General features: G+C 44.9%; 8 protein-coding genes across 8 annotated transcripts; 3 read left to right on the top strand and 5 right to left on the bottom strand.

Annotated features, from left to right (window-relative positions):
- Positions 1-7,552: 7,552 nt before the first annotated feature.
- On the top strand, positions 7,553-8,471 carry GLRG_07914 (fumarylacetoacetate hydrolase; the record flags this gene model as incomplete). Its single annotated transcript, XM_008098599.1, has 2 exons — positions 7,553-8,149; positions 8,205-8,471. The coding sequence occupies 2 exons, from the start codon at positions 7,553-7,555 to the stop codon at positions 8,469-8,471; spliced, it is 864 nt and encodes a 287-aa protein (XP_008096790.1).
- A 632-nt stretch (positions 8,472-9,103) lies between these two features.
- Positions 9,104-9,457, top strand: GLRG_07913 (alpha/beta hydrolase fold protein; the record flags this gene model as incomplete). Its single annotated transcript, XM_008098598.1, has 1 exon — positions 9,104-9,457. One exon carries the CDS (start codon positions 9,104-9,106, stop codon positions 9,455-9,457), a length of 354 nt encoding a protein of 117 aa, XP_008096789.1.
- Positions 9,458-10,035: 578 nt separating this feature from the next.
- GLRG_07912 (uncharacterized protein) lies at positions 10,036-11,532 on the bottom strand (the record flags this gene model as incomplete). Its single annotated transcript, XM_008098597.1, has 1 exon — positions 10,036-11,532. One exon carries the CDS (start codon positions 11,530-11,532, stop codon positions 10,036-10,038), a length of 1,497 nt encoding a protein of 498 aa, XP_008096788.1.
- A 1,488-nt stretch (positions 11,533-13,020) lies between these two features.
- GLRG_07911 (Sir2 family protein) lies at positions 13,021-14,669 on the bottom strand (the record flags this gene model as incomplete). Its single annotated transcript, XM_008098596.1, has 2 exons — positions 13,021-14,450; positions 14,516-14,669. 2 exons carry the CDS (start codon positions 14,667-14,669, stop codon positions 13,021-13,023), a joined length of 1,584 nt encoding a protein of 527 aa, XP_008096787.1.
- Positions 14,670-15,566: 897 nt separating this feature from the next.
- On the bottom strand, positions 15,567-17,378 carry GLRG_07910 (ATP synthase F0; the record flags this gene model as incomplete). The annotated part of the gene is made up of 6 exons (XM_008098595.1): positions 15,567-15,850; positions 15,944-16,148; positions 16,223-16,649; positions 16,708-16,840; positions 16,889-17,002; positions 17,057-17,378. The coding sequence occupies 6 exons, from the start codon at positions 17,376-17,378 to the stop codon at positions 15,567-15,569; spliced, it is 1,485 nt and encodes a 494-aa protein (XP_008096786.1).
- Positions 17,379-19,312: 1,934 nt separating this feature from the next.
- Positions 19,313-20,076, top strand: GLRG_07909 (NUDIX domain-containing protein; the record flags this gene model as incomplete). Its single annotated transcript, XM_008098594.1, has 3 exons — positions 19,313-19,342; positions 19,409-19,742; positions 19,838-20,076. The coding sequence occupies 3 exons, from the start codon at positions 19,313-19,315 to the stop codon at positions 20,074-20,076; spliced, it is 603 nt and encodes a 200-aa protein (XP_008096785.1).
- A 55-nt stretch (positions 20,077-20,131) lies between these two features.
- Positions 20,132-21,017, bottom strand: GLRG_07908 (NUDIX domain-containing protein; the record flags this gene model as incomplete). The annotated part of the gene is made up of 2 exons (XM_008098593.1): positions 20,132-20,869; positions 20,925-21,017. 2 exons carry the CDS (start codon positions 21,015-21,017, stop codon positions 20,132-20,134), a joined length of 831 nt encoding a protein of 276 aa, XP_008096784.1.
- A 631-nt stretch (positions 21,018-21,648) lies between these two features.
- On the bottom strand, positions 21,649-23,208 carry GLRG_07907 (homoserine O-acetyltransferase; the record flags this gene model as incomplete). The annotated part of the gene is made up of 1 exon (XM_008098592.1): positions 21,649-23,208. The coding sequence occupies one exon, from the start codon at positions 23,206-23,208 to the stop codon at positions 21,649-21,651; it is 1,560 nt and encodes a 519-aa protein (XP_008096783.1).
- Between the last annotated feature and the right edge of the window lie 180 nt (positions 23,209-23,388).

Genomic DNA, 23,388 nt, shown 5'->3' with positions numbered 1-23,388 from the left:
AAGTTTTTATTTAAATAAGATCTTACTAATAGGACTAGCTATAAAGTAGTTAAGTAAGAACTACCTAAGTAATTTACTTTTAATATAGTATTTATAAATAAATAGCTTTTACTAACCTTACCTTTATATACTTCTAATATTATATTATTAGCTAAGTATAGCCTATAGTAATTATAACTTTTTTCCTTAACTAAATAGTTAGTAGCTAATTATTACCTTTAGTAAGTATACCTCTTTTTATTCTTTAAGTAAAGTAAAAAAGGTAGAGGTTACTTATATTACCTTAATTTACTTACTTTTTCTTATCTTTTAAATACCTATTAATAACTACATTATCCTTTTTACTTTCTCTTTTTTTTTAAGTAAGGTATAGTTATTAGTAACTAATATAACTTTTACTTAACTTTACTATCTTAATTAATTTAAGAAGACTACTTATTATTTACCCTTAAGTAAGGTATATAACCTTAACTCCTTACCCTTCTTCCTTTAAAAATCTTTAACTATAGTATCCTACTTACTAAAAAGTAAGGTCTATATATGTCTCCTCTTATTCTTTAAGTAAGATCTAGCGTAAGGCCTCCCTAGAGCTATCTCTTTACGTTACTAAAGCGTAAGGCCTCCCTAAAGCTATTTACTACTATCTATTTATTTATTATTTTATCTCTTTATTTACTTTATCTCTTACTTATACCTCCTTATATTATATTATTTATCTACTTATCTTATTATTATTTATACTAATAGTAGTAATTCCTCTAACGTATAGATTTACCTCTAACTCTATAGGCAAGAAGTAAGTGCTTATAATTAAGAGGTTAGTAAGGCTAATAGAGGGTAATAATAGTAGAGGAAAAACTAAGTAAAAGGTAAAGTAAACTACAGGCGCTAGCTAGAGTAAAGAAGTATATCTATCTATAGGATGTTAAGGATCTATATCTTATCCTAGAGAGTTAAAAGTGTATTTTATATAGAGACTTGTATTTTTTTTAAAATACACTACTTATAAGGCTTAACTTTAAGTAATAAATTATATAATTAATATATAGTATAGATCTAAGAATTATTATAAGGGTTTCTTAATATACTTTCTATTTTTAGTAACTATATACTAATATATTTAAGTAAATATAACTTATATTTGTATTATATTTTTCTCTAGACATAATACAATATATATTAGTGTATATACTAAAAGTAGACTTTTAAAAACTAGGATTTAAAAGCGGGGCTTTTACCTAAATAGGAAATAAAAATATAGTTAAATCTAGATTAATAATCTCAGCCTAATGTCTATTTTTATATAGTTTTCTATATACTATATAAGCTAATATATATATATATATCTTTTAGCTACACCTAAAAGTCCTTAACACTTATATTAAATTTATATTTTTTTTATTAACTCTCTGTCTTATCCTAAAGTGCAGCTAGCCCTTTATTATTATATAACTATAGGGTATAACTAATTTAGCTAATATTCCTAACAGCCTTACCTAAGTTAAGTAACGTAACGTCTTAAGCACTATTATTATACTTTAAATAATATAATATAGCTTTATATAGCTATATAGTTAACAGCTATAGAGATATACTACTAAAGACTTTAAAGAATAGTTACTTAATACCTTTAAAGGTACTACTTATAAAGCTATTATTAAATTTAGAGACTACTTAATACATAGGGGCATATAAGTATTAATAGTAAAGTTACTAACTATTACTAAATAAATCTACTATACCCTTAAGGCTAATAATCTAAAGGCGTAGACACTTAAGGATATTAAAAAAGGGAAAAAAAGGAGTAAGGATTTTTACTTAAAGATTAATAAACCTAACTTTATATAAGATATTATAGACCTACTACTAGAAATAATATTAATATAAGATTAACTAGGCCCCTCCTATATTATTACCCCCTTAGTATAAGTCGCTTAAGTCTAGGAAGGTTAATAAAGGCTTATTAATCTAGCCTTATTATATAATAACCTAAATTTTATTTTTTTACTATTTAAGTAGGGTAAGTAACATTTTACCTTTTACTTATTAGATATACTAGTTACTACTACCCTTTACTTTATAACTTTACAAGCTTACTAACCCTTATAAATTATACCCTAATAAGATAAAGTATAGTAGAGAGGTATATAAGTTACTTAAATTAAAGCTTATAATCTTTTATAACTACTATATAAAGGCTAGGATCTAGTAAGAGCACTTTATAAGCGCCTTCTTTATTATACTTAAAGGTAAGGCTATAAAGTACTATACTAACTATCTCTATAACTAGACTAACTTTATTACTATAGTTATATAGATAAGGGGTAATTTTAAGAATAAAGAGACTTTTTAGGCCTACCTTACTAAGCTATAAAGGACTAATTTAATAAGGACTATCTTAAATAATCTAGATAAAAGTAAGGCTAAATACCTAAAGTTACTTATTAAGAGAGTAACTACCCTTATAAGAATAGTTATAAGGATTAATACCTTATCTAACGTAGCCCTCTGTAACTAATTACTTAACTTCTGCTATAAGATAAAAGAATACTCCCTTACCTTTTTTAATCTATCTTTAATATTTACTAGTGTGTATAGCTAGCTTTAATTAGTAATTAGTAACGTAATATAATTTAAATAACTTATATATTAATACCTAACTAAAGAAGTAGATAATTAATACTAGACTAACTATACTTATAATAGCTAGTAAAGTTACTAGTAATTTAGCTAACGTAACTATAGCTATAGTAACTTTATACTATAGCGCCTTTTTAATAGTAATCTATAGTAATAAGTACCTCTTTTGCCCTTATTATTATTTATAAAGAAGTGCTATATATATAGTAAGCCTAACTATTAGTTAATAAAGTACTTAAAAAACAAAAGGTAATAAGCCTACTATAAGTATAAAGAGTAGTATCTAACAGACTTTTTACCTAAAGCCTTTAACTACTTTATAACTAACTTTAAGGGATATAAGCTATTTACTTTAGATAAAGAAGGTAACTATATAAAGAGTAATAAAGATAAAGAATTAGGCACTACGTTTTATATATTAATAACGTTCTTTAACTTATCTACTATTAATAGGCCTACTCTCTTTTTATTACTATATAACTAATCTATAACCTATTTTCTTATAAAGGATAACTCCTTACATAAGAATCTATATAATAATAAGCTACCTAACGTAGACGTCTTTACTTTTAATAAGTAATATTTATCTATCTTATTTTATAGTATTATACCTAACTCTAGTGTAGCTAAATATTTAATAGCTAGATATAAGTAGTATCTTACCCTTTACTACTAAATAAAAAGAAATCTAGCTATAGATAAGTTATAGACAGGTAAAGTAAAAATCTGCTTTAGTAGTAGTAACTACTTTAAATTATAAGGGGTAATTAACATACTAACCCCCTTTAGTATACTAACCTTCTATATAATACTATTAAACACCTTATTTCTACTTTACCTTATAAATATAAATTAGTATAGTATTAAATTTAATAACCTTACTAATAAGCTAATTTAAGGTAACACTATTATACCTACTGTCTATAAATAAGGCTATATATAAATACTACTTAATTAATATAAGTAAAGTATTACTTACTACTATCTTATAGATATTAAGTTATAGTAAATTTATTATTACTTTAGCTACCTATTAGTTAAAAGGCTTTATTACGTCCTCTAATAATTTAGTAATAAAGTTAAGATTATAGCCTTAGAGAAATTAACTAAGGTCTGCTACTACTACTAGATAAATATAAAGGCGCCTAGTTACTTTAAATTTACTTTATATAATAATAAATATAACTTTAACTATAAGATTATTATTAATATTATCTACCTTAATAGTAACTGCCTAGCCTTATATATAGTTAATACTATAATATCTTTCTAAGTAGCCTATTTACTTAAAAATATTACTATAGAGTATATATAGAAGGCACTTTAGATATACTAAATTAACGTCTACCTTAGCCTACTTAACTAGATTATTACTAATACTAGCCTAAACTTTTACGCTAGTAAATTTAAGTAGTTAGTAAGGTTACTTTATATTAATATTAAAGAAATACTAATTAAAGCCTATAATAGTATTAGTAAAGTTAAAAGATACTATATACCCCTCTAACGCGCGTATAATATTCTTTATAGTAAGGGCTATACACCTAAGGTTACCTTTTAGCTAGCTATTAAAGTAATTAATAATATAGCTAGCCTAAATAGCCTAGTACCTACACTACTAGTCTTTAGCGCCTACCTATAAATCTCTAACTTATTACTACTTTTACTAACCTTACTTAAAAGGGCTAAAGTAGTAAGAAAAGTAATAGAGGCTATTTACTAGATCTATATAAAAAAGTAAGTTAATAAGGTAGTAACTATATATAACAGCCTAGATACTACTATAATAGTAGCCTTTCTGCTTTAATCTATAGTCTATATCTAGTATAAGAAAAAGGGCTAGTAAGGCCCTTTTTACCTTATTACTAGTAATAGGACTACTTATACTATTAACCTCCCTTAAGGCCTATAAACTTTTTATTTAACTATTATTAAACTATACCTTAAAGATACCTATAATAAGTAATAACAGCTACTCTCTAAGGTAGGTAGGTAAGGTAATAAGAAGAATAATAATAATAGTATAGTAGCCTTATTACCTACTAACGTCCTTATGCCTACTAAAGAAATATATAATAATATTACTATTACTATACACCTATAGCTAAAGTAAAAAGCTAGCTACCTATAGAGGTATATTAATTTCTTTAATAAAACTAGCTTTACTATTAGGCCTACTACCTTCTTTACTACTATAAGTATAGCGTACGTCTTAATAAAGAAAGAAGCTAACTAACTGTTATTAATTAAACTATAAAAAAAAAGTATTATTACTACCTTAGGGAAGCCCTTTAAGTAAGTAACTACTACTAAGATTAAAAAGCTTATTACCTATAAGGTATTTTACTTTATTTAATATAATAAGAATAAGTATACTAAAGTATAAATATTTAAATTATAGATTATTAATAAAGTAAAAAGCTAAAATAAAAAACTATATAAGAAATCCTACCTAGTTATCTAAGGATACACTAATAATAGTAAAAAAGTAATTCTTACTTAGTTACCTATAATCTAGTAAGCTAGCTAGCGCCTTATTTTTACCCTTACCTTATCTCTTATCTATAATAATAATAATTTCTTACTTTAGTTATATAATATTACTTAGGCGTATATATAGTTAACTACCTTATTAAATTATATAATTCTTATACGCCTTTTATTATAGATATAAGACTTCTATTTAAAAGGCACTATTATATAAGTAGTAAAGCCGTTATATAGTATTATAGAGGTAGGCACTTACTAGTAGGTAATATATAGTTACTACTATAAAGAAAAGCTCTAGATAAAGACTTTAACCTTTAATCTATACCTACTAATTACTAATATAGAGAGCTTAGACTTTAGGATTATTAGTATATAAACTAATAATACTATTACTTTTTTAAATAAATCCTTCTCTGCCTATAAGGCTAATAAGCTTACTAAGGCTATATTTACTACTAAGGAGAAGTAAATCCTTACTATTAATAACCTACTTACCTTTAATAGTAGTATAGTATCTCTAACTACTAAAAGGAAGCTCTTTCTCTAATAAAAGGGCTAAGGTAAAAGACTTAAACTTATTAATAAAGAATCTCTATAAGCACTTAAGTAGTACGTTAAGTAATAGGCCTATAGTGCGTATATTATATTAGTCTACTAGCCTAAAGCGTACTTTAACTACTTTATTATAGTATAACACTAATTACCTAATATAAATAAGATTAAGGCACTTAACTATTATATTATATAGTAAATAAATAACCTTAACTATAGTCTGTTATTTTATTTACTTAACCTTAAATCTATAAAGCTTTTTATCTTTATAAATAGATTATTTATAAATAATAAGGACTTTACTTTATAGCTAGGATTTATTATTATTTTTACTAATAAGGCACCTATAAGTACTACTATAAGTAATAAATTTACTATAACTAGTAATATTATTTACTTTAGCTTAATAAAGTATAAGTAAGTTACTTAAAGTGTACTAGCCTTTAAGATCTATAGTATAGTTACTAGTACTAATATTACTTATATACTTAGTAGAACTATTATAATAATTACTAACTACCTTAAGCTACTATATATACTAATAATCCTTTATACTAACTTATACTTACTTTATAAGTGCTTTATTAAGCTTAGGACTATAAAAAAGAAAAGGCTTATAATTAATATTATAGCCTTTTAGTAGTTATATAAGTAATATAAGGTCTATAAGGTATAATAAATATAAGGTAATAATAATCTTACTAATAGATTTACTAAATTATTACCTAATAAGGCACTAAAATAACTAGTTAGAAATAAAATAGTTTAGATTAGTATAAAGAGATAAGTTTTTTAAGCTATATAATAGATTATATAAACAAAAAGTATTAAATACTTTTAGGCTTTTAATTTTTATTACGTTTTTAGGCTTTTTAGCTACTAGGCAGTATTTAGGCTATTTATAGTAATTTTCTTTTACTTTAGAAAGTTACTAGTGTTAGGATATTTAACTATTTAATAGTAAAGCTAATCTATAGTTACGTAATTTACTATTACGTAACTCACCCTAGCGGCTCACTTACACCACTATAAATACCCACAGCAGCAACCTCTTCTCTTTTCCTTCATCATTATCTTCACCCAGCTACTAATAGTTAATTAATACTATTGCGGCTACATTGATCGCGATCCCTGTGATACCAACAATTACAGTTAAGCATTTTGTCACAAAAACGACGCCGTCAATTGCGGGCAGCAATTAACGCCTAATATACCCTGCGACACATCTTGATCTATATTATGCGATCATTAGATGGCCCAGTATATTTACCTTATTTAAGGGAGGTAGCTTCTGAATCTTTCAAATATGGGCCAACCTGGCTGAAACGGCTCATAAAGAAAAGGCAGACGTAGATGCCACTCTTATCCTAAATATCAACGCGCGTATCTCGTCTATACCGACCTGATGCGAAAGAAACTTGCGTATATGTAGCTTACGGACATAATGCCTTGACTGAGCTAAATTATCTTTCTTGCCAGCGTCACATTGGCCTGGAGAATTGGACTCGACTATCTCTGCCATCACATAATTATGTGGCCGACTGAGGGAACCCAATGGGGGGGATTTCGCTTTCTGCACCATAAGCCGCGTTTTCAAGTGAATATTGACCCCGTAGTGAGAGCCAAATCCCATTAAAGCAGTTTTGGATCCCAGAAGTAAGAGAAATTATTTACACATAGACAAGCAACCCCTCAGTCGTTGAGTTTCATTCAGCGAGAAGTGGGTCGCTAGATAAGACGGTATTCGCGGGAAATGGTATCATCGATCGAATTTTCATCCTGACAACACCACCAATCACGAGTTGGAGTGCTCTCATCGAATTCCTGCCAACATTCAACAACGCTGGGTTTGACCAGAGCACTGATCACTATGGCAAGCCATCATGAAGGCTTAACCAACTTTGTCGCCTACCTGCAGAGGGGCGTCTGGGTTCCCCGCATTGGCCATTTTGATCTGGAGAGACAGACTATACAGCCCCTCAGCTTCGACTCTGGAACTCCTGTGGAAAATCTCTACCAAGTCATCGAAGCAGGTGCTGGCCGATGTATCGCTGCCGGGCCAGTGATATCTGTAAACGATGTCAAGCTGCTGCCACCGCTCTCTGCCCGGGATGTTCTCGCTGTTGGCAAGAACTACATGGAGCATGCCAAGGAGTTCAACAGTTCAGGCTATGACAGTTCTGACAAGGTTGACCGGCCCAGTCACCCCGTCATTTTCACCAAGCGTGCGACTTCCATTATTGCACACGGAGACGATATTTACCTTCACAGGGGCTTCACTGAAAGTGCAGATTACGAAGGAGAGATTGGTGTCATCATTGGGCAGGCTGGGTACCAGATACACGAGAATGATGCTTGGAACTATGTCTGGGGCTACACCATAATCAACGATGTGACAGCCAGGGAGAGACAGCGCGACCATAAGCAATTTTACATTGGGAAATCGCCAGATACTTTCTGTCCAATGGTAAGTATCATCGGAAACGAGATCTCATGATATGAAACTAACCAGGCTCAACCAGGGTCCGATTGCTGTAAAGAAGGAGGACTTGCCAGATGGGGGTCGATTTTTGAGATTACAAACCAGGGTCAACGGCGAGTTGCGCCAGGATGCGACAGTCCAAGATCTGATATTTTCCATACCTTGCCTTGTCAGTACACTGTCAGCTGGACAAACCCTGCAACCGGGCGACATCATTGCAACCGGCACAGTAGGCTTCAAAAAGAACCCCCCCATCTTTGGAACACTATGCAATGATGCTGATCACAAATCAAGCCCGCAGGTGTAGGAATCGGTCGGAGCCCTCCGGTATTTCTGAAAGTCGGTGACGAGGTCGCAATCACAGTGACTGGGCTTGGAACTCTGGCGAACAAAGTTGCCGGACAGTCCGAGGAAGACTATCCTAAGCCGCAATATGGACCTGGATCAATGTCAAACTTTCGACTCACAAATGGGGAAAAGTTAAGCCTCGGCCAAGCCAGCTTGAGCTCAAAGAACAAAAGTCTTGGATACCAGCGTTTAGGTACAGGGAAGGAAGCTGTAATCTTTGTCCATGGCCTAGGCGGCACCAAAGACTATTGGCTCCCACTCATCTCGACACTGTCGCTTCCTTGCTCAGTTTCTGCACACGTTTACGACATAGAGGGACATGGTATTGCTCCAACGCATCCTCTTCGGAAAATCACCATAGATACCCTAGCTGAAAGGCTGTTGGATGTCTTCGATTTGGCAGATGCGTCGGTTCGATTTCCAGCAACGTTGATAGCTCATTCTATGGGGTGTCTCGTGGCGATAAAGTTCGCACTCGCACATCCGAGTTTGGTCAAGAAGCTGGTACTTCTCGGCCCCCCACCATTGCCTATCCCGAAAAGCCAGGCAGAAGCTTGGGCCTATGAAGCAAATCAAGTGCGAAGCCATGGCATGGGCGGGATCACTGATCAAATCATATCGACGCAGCTTTCACATCATAGCCAGAGAACGAATCCTCTCGCCGTGGTCGCCACAAGGTTAAGTCTCCTGGGACAAGTTCCCGAGGGGTATGCAAAGGCGTGTTCAGCACTTGCTCAGTTCGACGGGTCTCTAGATTTGGAGGCCTTGACAACGGACACAGCTATCATCACTGGAAAGGACGATCCTGTCTCGCCACCCAAATTGGCCGAGGAGTATGCTCTCAGAATCAGCAACTCGCACTATACGGTGTTGGAGAACGTAGGACATTGGCACGTTTTTGAGGATGCAGAGGGGGTTGCAAAGAGCTTGAGGAACTTTTTGTAACCTTCATAGGTTTTTGGCGTAACAGAATGTTCTTTCTCAGAAAAGGTGAAGAAATGCGTTCGGGTTTATTAGTCCACACATAGGAAAATATATTTGACTCATATCTTCTAATACATTTCAAGCCTCATGACCGTAATTCTACTCAACTGTGTTGTTTCATGTAAGACTGCGGGGGCTATTCTGGCATCACTTCAACTTTCGGATCGAACCGTCTTCGCCAGTCGTGATTCTTGAGTCAACTCGCCTCAAGAATCAAGATGAGAAGTCGTGCCCAGGTGTTGCATGTGTACCGGTATCCCGCAAGGCCAGCATGCCGGATCCCGGTGAGGTTATGAAGATGCATGCGGATCCCGGAGGGGCTCGCATGCGAAGGCGGGCTTTGACCGGCTCCAAGCTCTACCGGACGCAGACGTTTCTGAGACTCTCCGTATATAACTGATACATTTGGTATACGTTGATAAACTGATGACTGATGAGGAGTTACGGAAAGAGGACGACGAAGCTAGTTGACAGCAAAATGCAATGCCTAGACCGGGGACCGGCTACGTGGCGGTACCACAGGCAAATAAATAGCCCTACTACGAGACCTGTTCCATAATGCGCGACAAAATAAACGAGCCCCCAAGCACATTTTCCTTGTGGAGCACTTTTGTCAGTAAAAATGCAGCAGTAATCGCGGCGATAGGCAATGCGGCGACTTTGGTGGTTCTGGCCAGCACGGAACCCTTGCCCTCCACACCCTCTTCGTCACCGTAAGGCCACTCGTGGGCAGACGAGAGGGTGCCGAAGCCCTTCAGGCTCAAGCCGCCGGTGATTAGATCGCTGTAGTAGTTGAGCCACAGGGGAGTCGGCATGAGGGGCATGATGTACTTGAACAGCAGGCGGTCCTTCAGGCTGTCCCAGGCGGACGCGCGCATGGCGTTCTGGCTCTTATTCACCATGTCCTCGACACGGCGGATGCGCTGGCGCTCGACGGCGGCGAACGCCTCGGTTAGCTCGGGCAGCGCCCAGGACGCGCCGCCGACGAGGCCCCCGTCCCGCAGGACGTTGACGAGCGAGGCGCACGACTCGATGCAGCTGTTGCCCCCCTGGCCGACGAGGGGATTGAACTTGTGCGCCGCGTCGCCGAGGATGATGATGCGCCCGTAGTGCCACCGCCGCATCACAAAGTGCGGCAGCGCCGTGACGCCGCTGTGCTTGAGGTTGTCCACGACGGCGCGGAAGCGTACCCCGTTGTCGGCGACGATTGCGTCGGCGCTGCGCGCGAGCTCGCGCCGCTTGTCCTCGTCGTCGAACCGCGGGATGTCGTCGATGGGGCACGATTGCTGCGACGCGGGCAGCGTCCAGAACCAGAAGACGAAGACCTCGGCGCCGGCCCCGCCCATGCAGGCGGCCAGGGTACCGTCGCCGCTCGCGCCAATGACGTCGCCAGGCGCAATGCCGGTCGTCGGCTTGGCCGTGCCGAAGATGCAGGCGTGCTCGCAGGGGACGGTGCCTCTGTCGCGCGCGGGGATGGCGGCCGAGTCGCCGTTGTCGTCGGCGTTCCTCCACATCTCCTTCCTGATGGTGCTGCGCACGCCGTCCGCGCCTACGACGATCTGGCCTTCAAACACAGATCCGTCCGTGGTATAGACCAGAGCACTCCCCTCCTGGGACTCCACCCGTTGCACCTTCTTGTTGAGGACTATCCTATCCTTGTCTTTCAAGTGCTCATACAACACGCACAGCAGGTCATGTCGTTCCATGATTACGCCCGGGTACCCGTGCCGTTTGAGCATGAGATCCTTCGAATAGCGGGTCATGATGCGCTTTCCAGAGGCGGCGTTCCGACAGATTGTTATCTCGGATGGTTGCGATTTGGCCAGAATGTCTTGGTAGCAGCCTAGCTGTTCGAGAATTCGCAGGCCGTTGGGCCAGAGGCCGATGCTGGCCCCGACGTTCGGAGTCACCGTGCCGTACGCCTCGAGAAGCACATAGTCGATGCCAATGTTCTGCAGCATCAGGGCCAAGGTGAGGCCCGTGATGCCACCGCCGACGATGACAATCTGGTGCTTTGCTTCATGGGTGGTGACCATGGCGCTGTGAAGCCCTGTCGAGCGAGGGGGTTGGTCCAAGATGACAATCAATAATTTATAAGCAGAAACGGTGCATGTCGATAAGATGGACTTTGCCGAGATTGGGGAACAGCAAGCTGCGAAGCTGTCTTTATATCCGGAGGGCGGCGATGTCGTGCAGTAGTTCGGTTCTGCCACACCGAAATCCGCAGATACAGTTACAATTGCAAAAGAATCTCAAGTCAGCAGACGCCGTTGTCAAGTCTACTGAAGGAAAGCGGCGGAAAAGGGACAATTCCAAAGGTCAGCCCATAAATCCAGTCGGCTTGGCTTCAGGAAGTTTGTGTGGTTTCCGCAGCGTGTTGTCGTGATAGCGTGCACAACAGTCCAGCGACCCACCGCGCAGGCTATCGAAAACTCCATATATATTGGCTGCTATGTCCGACACGGGACGAACACTCTGGTTTGGAGAGGGAAACGGTGTAGGGCGGGGGGGGTGTGGTGGGTAATCCCCGCAGCGGTTAGGTTATGTCCGCTCTGTTTGTCTCCGCCCTACCGTCCATCATAAGGTATGTTTGCTCCTCTGCATGAAAGTTTTACAAACATCAGATGACTGAAAACCCCCATCCCCCCGAATACTGGCTCGTTCCTACGTCATCGGGTCTTATAAGGAGAGCCGGACCGAAGCTTGCAGTACCGACAACGCTAGTAAGTAGTAGAGAAGGCCTGGGCGCCATCCATCTCTCTCATCCGCATGTTGACATGCTGGCTCGGATGAACACTTCTTCAGTGAATTCTGGCGTCGTCGACTGCCCCCTTAAGCCCAAGTCTGATACCGACTGAGGATCCCGTCCACGTACATTTGAACACCGGTCGGAGTAGAGGTGGAATAGTCGGACCAACGAACTGCCCTGTGAGAAGTTGGCAGTCGAACCCTGACTGTGATCGTACTGTATATGCAGAGTCGCTACAAGGGGGTGCATGCACTTTGGAGGTAGGCTTTTTTGATAGTGGTTGTAACAAAAAAAAAAAGTCAGTTTCCCTATTCGGACATTTGCTGAATGAGCTACTAAATGAATTCAGAGTCTGGATGAAACCTCACAGCGCTCATCTCTATAGGCGGACCGCCGATCGGAGTCTTTTAATACCGATCATTTCAGACTGCCATATTGTCACATTGTGTACGGTGTGTTTACCATGTCTACAGATGGAAGGTTCGGGGATGGCACTCAATTCGTGGTTATCGTCATTACGTGATCGGGGAACCATCTTGTCATGAGGCAAGATGGAACGAATGCAAAGGGAAATGCTATGGCACGCGCAGCATGAGGATTTTGTGAAACCTTTCCATGACGAATGCAGCGAATGAGATATAAGAAGCCGACGCATTGTGGGTATAAGTCAGGTGAACGAAGGAAGACTGACTATTGTCGTGAAAGATGAAGAGGGAATAAATCGTGATGCCCAAGTCAAAGTCAAGGGAAGATGCTGGGTGATGGCGATGCGTTACTATGGCTCTGTGCCGTCCGATGGTGACTTCTCCTCTGGCCCCGTCAATGACGACGGTTCTTCCTTCTTTTCGATTGTAGTTTGCGCCTGTGTCGTCGAAGCCGTCTTTGGGACCTGGGACTCGAGACTGCTTGCCTCCTTCGAAGGGGGGAAGTACCCCTCGGCGTTGACATCGGTACCCGAAGCGGGTTTCTGTTCGTACCGCGACACGCCCGTGAGCTTGTCCTGGTTCTTGGGGTCCGCTTCCTTCATCTCGGCAACGGGCGCCTTGGAGTCGAAGACGACGGCGACCTCATCGAGCGGGGTGGCCATCCCTTGCAGCGCAAGCTGGATCTTCTTCTTGGCCTCGATGCGGAAGTCCTGCGCGTCCTGGGGCGCGCCCTGGGAGCCATCAATGATCCTCCCCTCGCGACCCCGGTCGTCATTGATGTCCGTGCCGATCTCTGCCTCGCCCTTGAGAGCCTTGGACATCCGGGAGGCGACACCCTTGGGGTCGCTCTTCTGCGCGTCTTCGGCATCGCTTTTGCCGTCCGGCCTGGACGGGAGTCCTACTTGATCTGATTCTTCCAAAGGCTTCTCAGCGGGCTTATTGGTAGCATTCTTGTCGTCGTCCAGCTTTAGGGCGGTATCGACGCCCTCGGTGACCCTGCGGATCTCCTCCTCGAGGTCGGCCTCGCCCTCGTTCGCGGCCGATGCGAGCTGTCTCGCGGCCTCCTTCTCGCCGACGATGCTACGCCAAAGGTCCTCCAGCTCGTCGCCCCAGCCGAGCAGGGTGGCAAGCTTCCGTACTCCGGCATCGCAGGTACCCAGTTCGACGACGTCGTCGGCTCTCCGACCCATCTGCCCCACACGCTCCCTGTTCAGCAACAAACGAGGGATTCCAGACCGCGACGCCTCGGCCAGACCCGCAAAGGGGTAGACCGAGAGGCTAGTGCCCAGGACGATGATGAGGTCGGCCATGGCAGGCAGATGGGTGTTGTTCCGGAACGACTCCGGCAGGGCTTCGCCGAAGAAGACAATGTCCGGCTTCACAAGCCCGCCACAGGTGTCGCATTTGGGGACAACCTCGTCCTGAACGTGCTTCTGCATGCGGTCGGCGGGGAACACGGCGCCGCAATCGATGCAGCGCTGCGTGGCGAAACTGCCGTGGGCCTCGATAACCTTGTCGTCGGGGACGCCGGCACGCCTCTCGAGGCAGTCGATGTTCTGCGTGAAGTTCATCTGCAGCAGGCCCTTCTTGGCGAGCAGGGCGATGAAGGCGTGGGAGACTGTGGGGTAGAACTTACCCGGGTAGAGCTCCTTGGCGAGGTAGTAAAAGGGTTCGGGGTGCTTGCGGAAGTATGAAATGTCGAAGACGGCCTCAGCGTAAGGGAGGTTCAGGCGCGCGAGGTTGGCGTAGAGGCCAGTTCCAGGGGATCTGAAGTCGGGAACTGGATGCTGTTAGGCTCGGTCCGTCTCTCACAAGGGACAGAAGGAGATAAGGAGGGAGACGAACTGCCTGCGGCGGTGGAAATGCCGGCGCCAGTCATGACGGCAATCTTCTTGACCTTGCCGGACTTGATGTAATCGGCGACAGCTTCGAGGGTGCGCGCCTGCAGCGTCTTGGGCTGGACGCTCTCGTCCAGCATGGTGGACTCTTCGTTACCCATCTTCTCGCGCGGGCGGTTCGAGTTGGGCCGGCCCTGGGGGTGCTTGACGCGGCGTCGGCGGCCTATGATGGGCGAACTGGTGGTGGTGGAGTCGACGTGAGGGGTGATAGAGGGAGGTAAGACTGTTGATGCGCCAGTCGTTACTGGTGTGTGGTCTCGAGACGGAGTAGCAGAGAGATGTCCTCGCTAAGTGCAGTGTGATGTATGTCTAGGTAGGAATACTGTTGCCTACAGACAAAGAAGCAGGTGATGATGATGGAGTTGGGAGCAGCTAACCTGACTCTCTCTGCCTCGAGAGTCCTACCAGCCGGGAACTAAAAAACCAAAATAAATAAGGCGTTGGTCCACCACATTGTGTGTGTTACATCATGCTGCGACACCCCACCCCCGCCATCAGCGCCTTTGGAGCTCTTATCGCCGCCCTTATCGGGCCCGGGAATAATCAACCAGAGGTTTCTAGAGCGCTGGGGCTTCAGCGACTCTTCATTGGACAAATCGTCCCCTTTCTGTTACTCGACCCCGAGTCTGCCATCATCAAGGCGTCACATCGCATAGGCCGACAACTGAACATCAGTCAAAGGCAATATGCATTCGGGCTCGTGAGGAAGTGAAGCGGAGCGAGCTGCATAGATCAACACCGTTTGCGACTCGAACACCGAGATCCATCAAGACGATGTCTATCCGGCATGCAGTTGCATGATGGGACACTCATTCCACCAGCGTTACCCACCCATGTCCTCACTCCCTGCCTGTGACTGACAAAACTGCAAGATAGCGCTTTCTAATATCTATTATGGTGGGAGTCGCGTCAACTGAAACAGACAGCATTAAAAGGTGTCCCCCAAAGTACGAGATAATGTCCTGTACTTCCCCCCCCGCTGATTGGCACACGAGAATTCAAAAGAGCTTGTCTCCAGGCAAACGAAACAAAAAGACGAGCACGGTGCCACCAATCGACATCATCATCGCCGCCATATACGGCAGCCCAATCCACACACCTCCTGCCGCGTTTCCAGCCTTCAGCAAGCCGGAGATGATGGGCGCCGAAACGAGCATACTCATCTGCTCCATCCAGCTGATGGCTGTGTTGAGCGTGCCGATCGCATAAGGCTCCACGACGGCGTTGAGTACCGCTCGGCAGAGGTTGGCATAAGAGATGCCGAAGGAGAGGATGATGAGCGCTAGACTTGCGTCAGTCGGTAGGGCTCTGTCTAAGTAGTAGGGCTGCGGCGGGGAGAAATGAAAATGGATGCAGCAAAGGGGGACACACATACCGATAACGAAAAACCAGGGTGCGAATGCGACTGCAACCATGAAGCAGCCGAGAGACATGAGGATACCGGTCATTCGGACGAGCCAGAGGTCTCGGATAAGAGGATGCACGGCCGTACGCTTTGTGATATACCAGCTCGCCGCCGGGAGGATGGCAAGCAGCATGATGATGTGGGCGATTACCGCTACGGTCGAGACGAGGGTGGCCTATTTTTCCTCGCCGTTAGCATGAAGCTTTCTACCAGTACAGCGTCAAACATCTGAAGAGAGTGTGTATTCACCTTTGCCCAGGACCAACCAAACAAGTTATGGACGTACTGCGACATTATCTCATCCTTGACATACTTAACGATAAGCGTCAGGTTGAAGCCAGCCACCAGAGGAATCACCCTCCGGGAATTGATCAGAAATTTATAGACGTGGCCCATGTCGTTTTTGAACGCAAACATGCTTTGCTCCTTTACTGTATGTTTATCCTTCGTGCCATGCTCGGGCCGGTGGAGGGTCTGCTCGAACTCCTCATCAGCAGCGCGGCGCAACTCGAGCGTTTCGGGAATGAACGGCGGCAGACACGTCCCAATAACCGATAGAATGTTGCCAACTATGAGAGGCATCCAAGGGCTCTTGATTTGCAGATATGCACTGAGAGGGGCGACGAAGAGGTTTCCACCGAGAGCGACTGCTCCGATCCTGAAGTAAACCGTCGTCCTATGGAGCGTCAGTCCTGTTACCATCACGACGTGGGCGCTGGGCCACATGACCATACAGGTTTGAAACGGGGAGCATGTCGGAAACCATTGTCCAGACCATAGCCCCAACCATTCCTGTACCTCCGCCGATAAACTGGAACGCAGAACCAAACCACACGGTCCAGAGGGGCAAGACGTCGGGCCACAGGACTGGCATCGATTAGCAATGTTTCCGGGCAAGTGACGATGACGACCCACGCGGCTGCAGCCTCCACACGAACTCTAGCATGCTGCCCAACATGGCTAGTGATAAAACTGGACGGCGCCCATACTTATCGGCAATGACGCCGTAGGGGATAGCCGTGAGCAGTGCTGTGCTCATGATCAGCATGGTTCTATCAAGCAGAATCGAGGGTTTAGACGCACTCGGTATGCAGCTGAATGAGGTTTGCCAGCCCTTGATCATGGCGAGCTCTCCTTGGACCACTGCTGACTTGCAAACATCGTCGTGCCCGCTTTGTGAGATGATGTGGTCTGGATAGTGCTTGCGGCAGATGATCTCCTCCATCAGCTGGAACGACGGTGGGATCTGGAGATATGCACCGATCTCGATGATAATAACAAAGACCATTGCTAGACCGATGATCTTGACTTGATAAGCCCTCGGCGGCGCAACGGTAGACGGCAGATCGTGGGTCAGCAGCGGCGCATTCTCCTCGCGTCTCGTCCCTTCTACGTCAGGCACCATTTTGCAAACCTCTTTCAATTTTGGCGCTTGCAATTGGCAAGAGATCTGAAAACGCTACAGAGCATTTCCCCCCTGAAGCCTAAATAGAGAGAGAGGCTCAAAAATACTCATTGAGAAGGAGAGATTGCATACTTAGCACGGTCTCAACTTACGGAGATGAACTGGGGAGAGACATTTGTATCTTCACATTGCCTATATAATCATACGTCCCTGCAAACCTTCAAGACGAGCCGGCCAACCCTTGTGCCGACAGCCGTGCGCTGGCAAATGCGAGTCAACGCAGCGCCGTGAGTTAAACGCTGTGGACGATTCCTCCGCTCTTAGCTCTGCTTATCGCAATGTTGCAACGATATCCCCGGCCAGCTTGCTAATCGGCCATGGAATGAATGGGGTTGCCCCCGAGTTGTCGGGAATCCGAACCATATACGAAGCGTACAAATAATCATGCGTTTCTTACGCAGTGTTAGAGGCGACGCACCCCGTTGTATTCGGCATCACCTTGGCCACGACCCGGTATGCCGCACCATCTCGTCTTCGACGTCCCAGACACATGATCTAAGAAATCTTCTTCTCAAGATGTAAGGCTAAAAAGTAACCTTCGTCCCAGACAGCTACCGTCAACTCTCGTCAGATTCACAAACCACCCAGGCCACCCACTAGGTCTTTTTAAGAAGGCGGTCAACCTACCTACCCCACCGTTTCATCCTACGAACTATCCACCCACTCAGCAGCACGTGGTCAGTGCGGCTTGTGAATTTGACGAGAGTTGACGGTAGCCTCAGTACGGAGTAATCGGGTCCTGGGAGAAGAACCAACCAAAAGGGCGTTTATCCTAAATCTCCGACTGTATGCATGTCAGCGGCTAGTTATCGGCTATGGTCGCGCGTCGGATCCCAACAAGGGTGCCGAGTGGTTGGGAATTGGTATGCTAGCTTCAAAGCTTATTCGTGTTTGGCGCTAAGGCAAAGCACCCACTTTTCGGCACCCCCTGCATTTCGGCCACCTTTTCCCACCAAAAACAGCTAAAACTAGCTATTTATATCTTAGTACTCTTATAGATATTAAGTTCTAGGAAAATTAGTATAGATATATAGTATAAATAAGAAGTCTTAAAAAAAGTTTCTACTATTTTTATATAGTAGATATAGAGAAATAGTACTATATATATAGCTGTTAAGGTTTACTAGTAATTTACTAGTAAGTACTAATACTTTAAAATCTTTAATAACTTCTTTATTTATAAGCTAAAAATATAAAATAAAGAAGTTTTATATATTTTATACCTAGAAGAGTATATATATACTACTATATAAAAGATATTTATAGCTAATTATAAAGTTATTCGTAATATTAAATTTTACTGGTAAAATTTTCTTAGTAGTAAACTTATTTTCTTAATAACTAAGTATAAAAAATACTTAAAAAAATAAGAGCTTAGTATTTATAGCTATATTATTTTTAAGTAATTTATTATTATTTTACTATATATATAGCTCTTTTCTATTAGCTATATTCTTATATAGTATAAACTTTTAAAGGCTTTATATTATAAGTTTATATTAATAATAATCATATCTTATTAAGCTTATAGTAATAAGTAAATTTTCTAGACTTTATATAGAGAAAACTAGAATTATATATCTAATAGGTGTATAGATATAAGTAGCTGCTTTTAGCTGTTTTTGGTGGGAAAAGGTGGCCGAAATGCAGGGGGTGCCGAAAAGTGGGTGCTTTGCCTTATCACGCTGGCAGCTGTTCGATAAATGGCAGCGGCTCAAGCCGTCATCTTTGGCTGGTTTGGATCTGTATTTGTATGACTAAGCCAAGGGCCGCGGGGTAATGACCAGCGAACGCGCTGCGTATGCAACAGAGCCACCCCGCCAGTCCACTGCACTGACCTTCAACACAACGATAACGGAACGCCTCATCTCACAATGGCTGCAGTGACTAAGACCAGCCCTCTAGTGATACCCCCTCCATCTCTCTCATTATACAAGATGTATTTGAACTAATCAGTGAGTCATGAATAGTCCGATGACGAGGCTCGTTGGATCAAGCTCGTCAAGATCAACTACAAGGACCAGAACGGTCAGGCTCGCACCTGGGAATCCGCCGAGCGCCGTACGCGACCCAAGAACGGCGAGATCGACGGCGTCGGCATCGTCGCCATCCTCGAGAAGCCCACGGGGCCCGAGATTGTCTTGCAGAAGCAGTACCGGCCGCCCATCGACAAGGTCACCATCGAGGTCCCCGCGGGATTGGTCGACGAGGGCGAGACCGCTGAGGAGGCTGCCGTGCGCGAGCTCAAGGAGGAGACTGGTTACGTTGGGAAAGCGTCCGAGACGACGCCCATCATGTTCAATGGTGCGTTTTTTCCCTTTCCCATTTTCTCAGCTGATAGGTTTTGCTGCTGCCGCGCGGCTCTTGTGCTAACTCTGCGGCCATTCCCCATCTCCTAGACCCCGGCTTTTGCAACACGAACCTGCGCATGATCCACGTCACAATCGACACCTCTCTTCCTGAGAATCAAAACCCTAAAGCCGAGCTGGAAGAAGGCGAGTTCATCGAGGTCTTTACTGTGCCCCTGGCCAAGTTTTGGGACGAGTGTGTCCGCCTTGAGGCCGAGGGCTACGCAATCGACGCCCGCGTGGGGACCATAGCTGAAGGCATCGAGCTAGCCAAGAAATTCAAGCTGTAATGCCGCTTTGGTGTCTCAACCCCCCCAATCCTTTGCGGTTACCATGTCGTCCATTTCACAACTTGCCCTCGCGACGGAGACCCTCCCACAGGGCCAGCGCAGCAAGACATTTCGCATCCCTCGCGCCCTCGCGCCAGAGATCCTTCATGGCCACCAACTTCAGCGTGATCTTCTCGCCGTGATTCCGCAACCCCGTCAGCTTCCCGCTCCAGTCACTCAGCTGCCCGCGCGGGATCCTCTTCTCGTGACTGTACAGCGTGACGAACTCATCACACCCGCCCGCCGATGGATACATGGCCTCCGCCAGACCCTCGCCGGCCTCGTTGCCCGCTGATCTCCCTGCTCCGGCGAGCTCGCTGAGACAGGTGAGTTCCGACTCGTGGATATCCAGGCCCAGCTCCTCTTTGATCTCCTTGGCCGCCGCGCCCGCGAAGCTGCCGCTATCGTCGACCATGCCCGCGGGCAGCTCTACAAACGACAGGCTGCCGACGGGCACGCGCGGCTGGACGGTCAGAACAACGTAGCGCTCATCGCTATCGAGCGGCACGTCGTCAGGGATGAGCATGACGAGCATGCCCACGCTGGGGCCGCGGAGGAAGACGCTGGCCGGGAGTCCTTCCCCGGCCCCGTTCTTCACGTCGGCAGTGACTTTCAGGAAGCCGACGCGGCCGGAGCCGAACATATCGAACGCTTGGACGGTGACGGCGCGCAGCTGGTACGGGTCCGGGTGGAACGGGTGATGTTTGCTCTTGGCTTGCAGGTCCAGAGACCTAGTGAGGCCCTTGACCCAGTTCTGGTGGACATGTTAGTCAGTACCTAGAGAGTATCGTCTGAAGACGTCGTCTTACGTTGAATGGCTTGAAAGCCAGCAAATGATCTTCAGACAGTCCGTCAGGCAGCTTGACCTGCAGGCCGCTGTCCTTCAATGTGATGGTTGACATTGTGCGGGTGGTCAGGGAAGAGTGAGAAGGTGAGGGACACAATTGGAAAGCACGAGATTGCAAGCAGTAAAGTATCGGCTTCCGGGTAGTATTTGTAACCACTTGGCGGAACCAGAGCGTGGCGATTGTCATCTCTCTTTTTCTCATGAGACGCGCATGAAGTCAGTCAACCTCGTGGTAAACCTAGCGTGGATGTAAGTGCCAAAGTTCACGTCAGGCCAATGAGGTCGTTCGGTGGGGTTGCTTCCAGCAGGCAGGTAGGCACCAAAGCACCCAAGCGCGCTAAGCACCGTCTCAGGGCGACCCTGCTAAATAGACCTGCACTTCTGCCTAGGTACCTACCTAGCTAGGTAAAGAGGTACCTAGCGTCTTCAACAGAAAGTGCAGAAACACTGCTAGTGGCATCAACGTAAATGCCTTAGAATAAGTACTATTATTTCAATACTAAATCAAATCGTTAGGTATCCTTTTTTTCTCTGCCCAAATGTTGTATACAGTTAGTGTGCAATTGATGTGCTGCACACGCATCATCCCGCAATCAGTTGCCCCCGATTCCATAGAGTTTACAGCCGCTTCACAGCTGCTAGTCGTGCTGGAAGTTCATCCAAGCGCTGGCAACCTGCTAGTCCATTCATTCAAGAAAGTTTTTTATGTTTCCGCCAATGTTCTTCAAATCCAACAGAAACGTGTCGTGGCCAAAGAAACTCATCTCCTCGCTCAGCTCAAAGTGCGCAACATTCCTGTTGCCCGCGAGCTTCAGAGCCTCCGCCACTTCCCTCTGCTGCCAAGCCGGAAAGAGGATGTCGCTGGCCACTCCGATGACGAGAGCCGGAATATCTCTCAGGGGCGCCAGGCCTGCGATGAGGTCTTCGGGCGGCCTGGAAGACACTTCACTAGGCTGGTCCGAGGCACCGCCGTTGGACTCGGGCTGCTCCTCATATGGCTTCTCAGGGAGAGTGAGGCTGCAGGCTGCATCGTTGCGCGTAGGGCCGACTCCGGACTGCATGAGCTTCGCGCGCTCTGCTCTTCTCGCGCTGGCGGCCATCTGGTTTTCACGTCCCAGGTCAAACAGATCCATAGCCTTGCTGACATATAGCAGACTATTTGGGTCATACGTCAAACAAAACTTCTCACCCGCGTGATCCAGATATGTCTCGATCAAAAAGTCGGGGCATAGCGCAGGGGGCTTGCTGGGATCCGCCCTCCGCCTGCCAAAACGTTGCTCCCATTCCGGACCCGACCGGTATGTGACCGTCGCAATCTCGCGCGCCAGTTTCATGCCAGCGTGAGGCGGCACTCTGCCGTAATAAAAGCCTCGATTCCAATTGGGGTCCATCATCAACACCTGCCGTTGGGTATGGCGCATCGCGATACTGTACGGGTGACTTCTGGCGCAACCGCTAATAGACACGATTCTGCCAACGCGGTTGGGAAAGAGGACGCCAGCAGCTAGAGATTGCATGCCACCCATGCTGGATCCAACACTGGCATATAGTTTATCGACCCCTAACCCGTCAAGAAGGCGGAACTGTGCGCGCACCATGTCTTCCATGGTGAGAATTGGGAATCTGGTCGCATACCGCTGGCCGTCCGCAGGGTCGATGCTGCTCGGCCCCGTCGATCCGTAGCAGCCGCCGATGACGTTCGTGCAGATAACGTGGTATTTGTCGGTATCCAAGGCCAATCCTGGGCCGATGAACTTTTCCCACCAGCCAGGCTTGGGGTTACTCTCGGTAGAATGCGCATGTGATGAGGCCGAGAGGCCAGTGTGAAGCAGTATGACATTCGACCCGTCGGCATTCATCTTGCCCCAGTACTCGTATGCGATCTCGAATTCGGGTAGGACGCCGCCCCAGTCGAGCAACAAGGGGTCCTTGCAATGGTATGTTTCCGTCGCGCCGGCCGTGTAAGAGGGCTCGGGACCGCTCGACTCGTATCTTGCCTCGAGGGTCGCAGATCGGTTCTCCAATGCGTCCAGACACGGAAACGCCATAGCGGGGTTCGAGGCATCGCCTGGGCTGTTGGAAGCCTTGCGGGCCGGTTTCGAAGTGAATCGGCGGGCGTGTTGACGGCTGCCGAGATGTGTCGCTGCAGCGTTGTTGGGATTCCGATATGCGGAGGGAACCTGTACGCGCGAAACCGGGGCGCGGGCCTGGCGAAGGGCCACCGAGGCGAGTCTTTGACACTTCATGGCTGGAACTAACAATCACAGCTGTAAAAAAGGTCAAGATTGTCTCTCGGGGGGGCGCCTGTAACAGGAATATCTAGGCCGTCCCATCGGCAGCCGGTTTGTAAGCTGCCGGAGCTATAGCGGCAAAGGCCCCGTCGTCGGCTGTCGGTGGCTATCGATGGTGTAATTTCACGTGATGAT

Source organism: Colletotrichum graminicola, assembly GCF_000149035.1.
Source record: "Colletotrichum graminicola M1.001 genomic scaffold supercont1.34, whole genome shotgun sequence".
NCBI lineage: Eukaryota > Fungi > Ascomycota > Sordariomycetes > Glomerellales > Glomerellaceae > Colletotrichum > Colletotrichum graminicola.
The sequence above is the reverse complement of the archived record's forward strand: the minus strand, read 5'-3'. Positions and strand labels throughout refer to the sequence as shown.